The sequence below is a fragment of the Leptidea sinapis genome, chromosome 9, assembly GCF_905404315.1.
Source record: "Leptidea sinapis chromosome 9, ilLepSina1.1, whole genome shotgun sequence".
In the NCBI taxonomy this organism is placed as follows: Eukaryota; Metazoa; Arthropoda; class Insecta; order Lepidoptera; family Pieridae; genus Leptidea; species Leptidea sinapis.
In genome coordinates, this window is record NC_066273.1 from 5775929 (window position 1) to 5784120 (window position 8192).

General features: G+C 34.1%; 1 protein-coding gene across 1 annotated transcript; it reads left to right on the forward strand.

Moving 5' to 3' along the window:
- The first annotated feature begins 4327 nt into the window (after positions 1 to 4327).
- On the forward strand, positions 4328 to 6656 carry LOC126965987 (protein odd-skipped). Its single transcript, XM_050809846.1, has 3 exons — positions 4328 to 4486; positions 4810 to 5362; positions 5740 to 6656. Exons 1-3 carry the CDS (start codon positions 4372 to 4374, stop codon positions 6116 to 6118), a joined length of 1047 nt encoding a protein of 348 aa, XP_050665803.1. The 5' UTR covers positions 4328 to 4371; the 3' UTR covers positions 6119 to 6656.
- The last annotated feature ends 1536 nt before the right edge of the window (positions 6657 to 8192 follow it).

Sequence of the window (8192 nt, forward strand, 5' to 3'; positions counted from 1 at the left end):
TCCGAAACGGCTTGACCGATTCTCATGAAATTTTGAGTGCATATTGGGTAGGTCTGAGAATCGGACAACATCTATTTTTCATCCCCCTGAATGTTAAGGGTGGTCCACACGATTTTATTTTTTATTTTTTTGACATTTTTTTAATAATTTGTTTGATTATGAGTCAGCATTAAAAAATACATACAACTTCAAATTTTCTCCCATCTACGATCAATAGTTAATTTTGTATCGCGATTTCAATATCGGGAATACAACGTTTGCTGGGTCAGCTAGTTATAATATATATATACCTACTATCTTAATCTTTCCAAACCTATGTGATAGTTTACATAAGCTGCAATTGAGTAGTATATTAACTTTAACAAAATAATATAACATACATTGGTTGAAACTCTTTTATAAAACTTTATACATCTACCCTTAACACTAATCAATAGAATGGAATTAGTTACGAGCAATTCCTCATTGTTTGAGACGAATCTTATAACGGCCATTTTCAATAACCTATCTATCCTTAGTTTAACTTAGTAGACTTAGTCAAATCTATCCTTTTACGCATACTTAAATTTCAATAACCTATTGACAGATAGGATTGGACTATAACTGTATTGGACATAACTATGGGTAGATAAGACAGCAATGTATCCGTAAGTTAAACTAAGGGTAGATAGGTTATTGAAAACGGCCGTATATGTACATGTAAGTAACCTACAGAGAACAGCTAAGCAGGTATATAGCACGTAAGGCAAAGGCCAAACTAATGGAGTACCTCTACATGACGGCGTTCAAAGAGCCTTGAAAGCTCCGTCTATTGAGTCATTGAGCTGTAATCATTACAACAATCATTCTAACATCAACAAGGTGTCTGGTGGCAACACGCAGCCGTCAACGAACCAACCCTTAAAAGGTCATAAAAGACTTACAACAGCCACGGAAAATAGACCCTTATGCTTAACTAAGAAGGGTTATATCGGTTTATGTTGAAAAAGATGGCCAGTCTAGTGTTAGTCAATGTTTGCGTCGGCCCTTTTGAAGGTAATATACAAAGGAGGCCGACGTGTCGCCTCTCACCTGACCAATGTTTGCGCGAGCGCTGTCAATGCTATACTCGTGTCCGCTTTGAAAAATCGCCATGTGTTTTTGGTGTTCTATTTCTTTAATCTACCTACGGCTTTGCTGAACGTATATACTTACCTATTGCACAAAGCTTACTTACTACAAAGACTTTTAAAATTTTATCTGTTTGGTTTTTTATGAAAATAAGGGATGAGGCGAGCATTACGTTCAGCTAATGGTAATTAATACGCCCTGTCCATTACAATTCAGTTCCAATCAGGATTCTTAAAAAATCCCAAAAATTCTGAGCGGCACTACAATTGTGCTCGTCACATAAGATGTTAAGTTTTTGCCCAGTAATTTCACGAAATAATGCTTACATATAGTAATGTAGCAGTAGCTTCACGGCAGAAAAAGGCACCGTTGTGGCAGCCATAATCTAGCCGGCATTCTGTGCAAAGGAGCCTCCCACTTACAAAAGGAAATAAAACCACTATTTTTAATTATCCCTGAATAAATATGGAAATACCCATTAAAAAGTTAAAAATATTCCTAAAACAGAAACTTAAAAAAAAATTATTATACCTACAATTAAATATTCTTTAACGGATAAAAGTGCATGGGATTACCTACCTACTTAAAGCACTGTAAATAATTTTAAAATCTGCATATTTTAATTTATAAGCAGTATGTAAGTATTATTCTATCATAATAATGTATATTTTCTTGTGACTTCCAAAAGTGATCCAGTTATCCTTTTTTGAGAAATACTCTGTTTGAATTTGAAGTTAAATAGTAAGTATTACAAAGTTCCGTAAATCAGATGACTCAGTACGGAACCCATTATCAAATGTTATGTTTTCTATTTATAGTCAGTTATGAAGACACATATAGATTAAAGTTCCCCCTTATTCATAATGGTCCGCTAACTTAAAACAGCTGCTACAGAGGTCGTAGGTCAACAGAAGAAGACAGAGTGAGAATTAGCAATGCTAAATGTTAGCAGACTATTATGAATAAGCGATTTAATCATAATATGTCCATCTGCATCTCTGGACTATAAAGTTGGCTTGACAGAAGGGAACAGAACAATTTGACAGCTAAAATAGGTTTAAAAGGTAGTTAGTTGGTGACATTATTAATGTTATATAAGAGTTAATAGCATTGTAATAACCCAAGAAACGCAATTTCTAATTTAAATTTCAATAAAGTAAATTGTTATAAATCTGAGAGTTGAACAAAGCATACAAGATTTTTTTACGATACGTCATTCGAACGGTTGGCTAAGTTGGTTAGAACACTGGCACGGAACGTCGTGGGTCGTGGGTTTGAGTTCCGCATTGTTCATAAAATTTTGTTTTTCAAACTTAATTTGTTTTATAAAAATCTACCCATCATCACACATTTTAGGATTTTAAAAGAACTACAAAAACTTTAAAGTTTTTGTGTAGGCAAGTCTTATAGCCTACGAAAACCGCATAAAATTAGTTTATTAACTTGATTGGAAAATATGATTTTTTTCTGCTTATATAAAAAATAAATAGGTGTTATTATATAGGTAAATAATAGGTATAGTATATAATAACTTCTATTGAACCCCCACTAATAAATTTTCCTAAATACCTACGGTAACCAATCTCCAGGCTCAACTATGACTAGTTAGATATGCAGTGCCTACCTTGTTAGAAAACCAATGCCAAACGACCTATAGTGTATATAGGTATCCAATATTATGTTAATTGATTCCCATATTAATGCTTTAGTTATATCTATCTAGTAGGCTTCATAAGATACATAATAGCTTTAAGGGTAAATGTATACACTTCTATAATAAAGTCCCAGCCACTGTTCAGGCATGATCTATAAATTTAAATGTTTTGTAAAAAAATTACTCTGTCGTAAAACCTATTACTCCACTGCTGAATATCAAAATGATCGGACAGCCTGGGACTAGATTGTGATTATTTTTTAGCGATAGAAATGACTGTAGAATATTGTATATTTTTATTGAAAAGAGCGCAAAAAAAGAATGCTGGGAGAGTTTCTTGCGCCGCTTCTTCTCTCTCAGAGCGCCAACTGTTTCCGAAGCGGTAGTAGTATCTAGTAGTTATTAGAAATGACATCAAAAAGAATTATAAAGGAATCAATTTTGAGAAAATAAATGCCTTTTATGCCTTCATGCCTATTATGTAAATAAAATCTCCTTCACCTGTAGGTTACCTGGAAGAGATCGCTGAATAGCGATAAGGTCGCCTAATTGTGCTACAATAACTGTTAAGTATGTACAAATTGTAATTTTATGAATTTTTATTACAGTAAAGTATTTTCATTCGTTCATATAGATTCGCAAATGTGACTCTACTTTGAGATATCTAAATGCTGGGACCTATACAAGTAACTGAATTCAAATCTATTATAAAAATGTCCAGAATCTGTAGGTAGGTACCTACCTAAGGTTTTGTGCAAAAAATACTAAAATGTAATACCGTAACTCAAAAACATTATAATATAGTATTTACACAAGTTCCAATTTTATAAGGAATGTAGGTATATGTAGATATACATAATGATATCATTAGGTTATTTCAAAAAAGACTTTTGTAAACCAAAACCCTGTTGGTAACTTAATAAAATAATATATGACATAAAACCGGCCATCGACCTACAAACCTAAGTATTAGCTTCATGCTATACGTTTAAGTTACAATTAAAAAAAAATACTTTAATTTCTTTCTATCACACTATGTTGAAAAATAAGTTTTTCTAAACATAGGCACCTACTTAAAACGTTTGATAATAATTATTTTAATTTGATAAAAAATATAATATGTAATATTTTAATAACAAAATACTAAAATATAATAGGCAAAACTCTACAAAATCTTATTTAGACGGCAAACTTTTTCACGTATTAATAGAGATAGTAGAGATGCTATTACATGGAAATTAGTATGAACTCATACACTGAAAATGCCTAAGCTATTATTGCCGATTGACAGATTTAAGAATGGCGTATTCACCAATTAACCTCGTATCTCGTCGTTTCAGTGGATTTGGTTGTTAAAACGATTCGAAACAGTCAGCGATCGATCCAGAAGGCAGTTCTGTGTAGGCCCCTCCTAGTGGGAGGTGCTTAGCTGCTTCGGCAGCAAGGACAGGCGCCGGTTGCCAGCGGTCCCTTTGATCTCTCCCTACCTCACGCCGACCGTCGAGCGCCGAACACAGACCCCGATAGCAAACGCACACAAACTCATAACACTTCGCGCGCTCTTGCAAGCCGGTTGTCAGCTAACCGGTTTGAGTAGTGTCCAGTGAATGTGCCCTGTGTCTATGAATTGTGTCATGGAAATGGAAGATAAAGCGTACAGTGTTGACAGCTTTGATGATATCAACATTGAGGAAGAGGACGAACATACGGAGGATACTCACAGTACGTAGTGATTCTAATCGATTGTTACAACAAATTATTGCCGATTTTTAATTAAATTAAGTACTAATCTATTGCTGTTAATAGTTATTAGCGATTACACTTTTAATTATTTTATCTTTATAAATTAGCGTCATTGTTAATAAATTACTTTGGTAAATTATTGTAATGTTAATATATATATAGTTATAAGCACTTAGTAGTAAAATTAAGCATTCATTTGTTATTTTCCGTTATAAGTCTTCATAATAATAATTGTTGTAAACTTATATTGACAAAACATTGAATTCTCAGTCAGATTGCTTATATTGTATCTTTTCCTACAGGCTACCCGCCAGATTTTCCAATCGAAGCGATTGTGAAGTTGGAAAGACCGTCACCACCGCTACCGACGCCACCTCACACACCAACCGACGAAACACCACCAGCCGTCGTGGTCTCCCGTCACCAAACTTGGCCATCACCTCAATACCCTTCATACAGACAAATGCAGACCCCTTACTCATACGACAAGCAAATGCCGTCATACAATTACCCACCTGCCTACGTGCCACCGCAAGTTGCCACCTTACCTCCTTCAGCTCCGTACCACGCTATGCTGGTAAACCAATGGATTAGGAATGCAGCTTTGTACCACCATACACTAAGATACCCGTCGATGGCACAGAGGATGCCTGGAAGAAATCCACCAACAATGAGAGCGCCTGGTGCGCCAGGAACACGGCCGAAGAAACAATTCATCTGTAAATACTGCAACCGACAGTTCACAAAGTCATACAATTTGCTGATCCACGAAAGAACACACACAGACGAAAGACCCTACTCGTGTGACATCTGCGGCAAAGCATTCAGAAGACAGGACCATCTCAGAGATCATAGGTAAGGACATTAAAATGTATAATAAGTTTTTTTACAACATTCTCAACTTTAAAGAAATAGATAAACATTATCTTGTTTTCTGCTTTATGTCGAACATAAACAATGTGATTTCAATTAACTTTATCGAAACGTATGAAAGTAAAAAACGATACGAAAGTGTAAACCTTTTTGTGAGGTCACAACTTGGCCGCACGCGCTCACAACCGGTTCTAACTTTACGACGACCACTTCTATAACCATATTATCCATCATTCCCCATACCTGTACAAATATTACCACATAACTCTTTATTTAGGAGATAGTTTATTGTGATTAGCTTAGCGTCTATGTTACAATAATATCTCAAACAATATTAATTTGAACTTTTGTTTTTACAGGTATATCCATTCAAAGGAAAAACCGTTTAAGTGTACAGAATGCGGCAAGGGTTTCTGTCAATCAAGAACATTGGCCGTGCACAAAATTCTGCATATGGAAGAATCGCCACATAAATGTCCCGTTTGCAACAAGAGTTTCAACCAAAGATCCAATTTGAAGACGCATTTATTGACACACAGTGAAGCGAACAAACACCATTTAGAACACCTCGAAGGTTGCCAAGAGGTTTCATCAACAAGTCAAGCGTCTGATAATTCTCTCTTAGATCTTTCAAAGTCATCACCTTCACCACAATACCAGCCAAGTCCCAAGCAATCACCTGTCGAGGTCCCTAAGAAACCACTCGGATTTTCTATAGAAGACATTATGAAACGTTAGTTAAGCTTACCATTATAAGCCACAGAAGTTCAATAATTATTAGAAATTTATCCGAAAATTTTAATTATAATATTTCTCAGTACCTTAATGACCAAAGACGTATTAAAATCTCCTCAGTATTAGATGTTGTTAATACGAATAATTTGTGTTCAGTATTTATTTTCTCGTCTGAATCATCTTAATCCTAAGCCTTTCTTTTCATTCCAACTGTAATCATCTTAATTTTGATCTTATTAAGCTAAAGACTGATTGTTTTATCGTTGTTATGTTTCTCATAGATTTATTTATTTGTGATACTTCATTAGATTACGGTTGACTAAAGTTACCAAAAATTATTACCTTTGTTATAAGTTAAATCCAAATATTTTAGTATTACGATGCGAAATGTTCGATGTAACGTCGAAAACTTAGAAATGTATATAATAGTCTAATTTTATTGTAAATTTGTGTAAGTTTTAAGTTATTTAGATTATAATTAAAATAAGTAATGAGGCTCACATGTATTAAGTTACGACAATGAAGGTGTCAAGTTCAATTACCTTTTTGTTTCATTTCCTTTCGATTACTTATAGATAGTGTAATAATACTTATTAAATGAGCATTTTAAATAACGTTTACGAGTCACTTCGAAAATTAGAATGTTTTGCGAACTAAAGTACCTATTCATATAACAATATTTTTTTATGGAAGAAGAGGATAAGAGCCCGTACGCATAATATCAGGTGTCACCTGATTAAAGTGATCTAATTGATCACCACCGCCCACATTCTACTGTAACACCAGAGGAATCACAGGAGCATTGCCGGTCCTTAAATTAAATAGCAAATGCATCAGCTGGATTTAACGGCACGACACGGCCAATAAATTCTTAGGTATATATATAATATATTTACCCCCTTATTCATAATGGCCCGCTAATTTAAAAGAGCCGCTAAGGAGTGTTTTTTCTCATTCTGACTTAGGTCAATAGAAGAAGACAGAGTGAGAATTAGCAATGCTTGAAGTTAGTAGACTATTATGAATAAGTTAATCATTAATTGTATAGATTTTTAACTTTCAACTAAAACCTTACCCAATAGTCGTTTCATTGGAAAAGTAACAGATTAATTAGGTATATACCTATTATTAAAAATAATGAGGTAAGTAATGATCGAGTCAAAAATCAATTTGTGCAATAGAAAATAACAGCAAATAGTAGGTATATAATTAACTATTAGGTTAGTAGGTACGTACCTACAAGTAAGTAGGCGCCTATTTCTGCCGTGAAGCAGTAATGTGTAAACATTACAGTGTTTCGGTCTGAAGGGCGCCGTAGCTAGTGAAATTACTGGGCAAATGAGACTGAACATCTTATGGCTCAAGGTGACGAGCGCAATTGTAGTGCTGTTCAGAATTTTTGGGTTTTTCAAGTATCCTGAACGGCACTGCATTGTAATGGGTAGGACGTATCAATTACCATCAGCTGAACGTCCTGCTCGTCTCGTCCCTTATTTTCATAACAAAAAAAACCTACCCATGGGTAACTGGAATGGCATATAAACTCCCACATGGGAGGTCCTATTTTATATTCCAGCTGCCGATTAATCTACAATTTATTCCCGTAAAAAATTTGCTACATTTATATAATAAGCTATTTAAGAAATTACAATCAATTACTTCATTGTGAAAGTTGTCTGTCGACACAATTTTTTAAGATTTTTATGCAGATAGGTAGGTACTTAAATACTTAAGTATTACCTACCAATACCTTATAAGCAACTAATTACCTTATATGGTAAATATAATTGTAGTTATACAGTTAATTTTTATTTATAATTAGTAAGTAATTACTAACTAATACGACTCTCAGAAATCAGAATACGTCTTTTCTTTCGTTATTAAACAATTTAAAACATAATAAAACTATAATAATTATAAGAAGGACAATATTTACTTGGCTATCATAAGGCATAAAAGCATTTATATTCCCAAAATTGATTCCTTTAGAATTCTTTTTGATGTCATTTCTAATATACTAGATACTACTAGCGCTTCGGAAACAAATGGCGCTCGGAGAGAGAAATAGCGGCGCAAG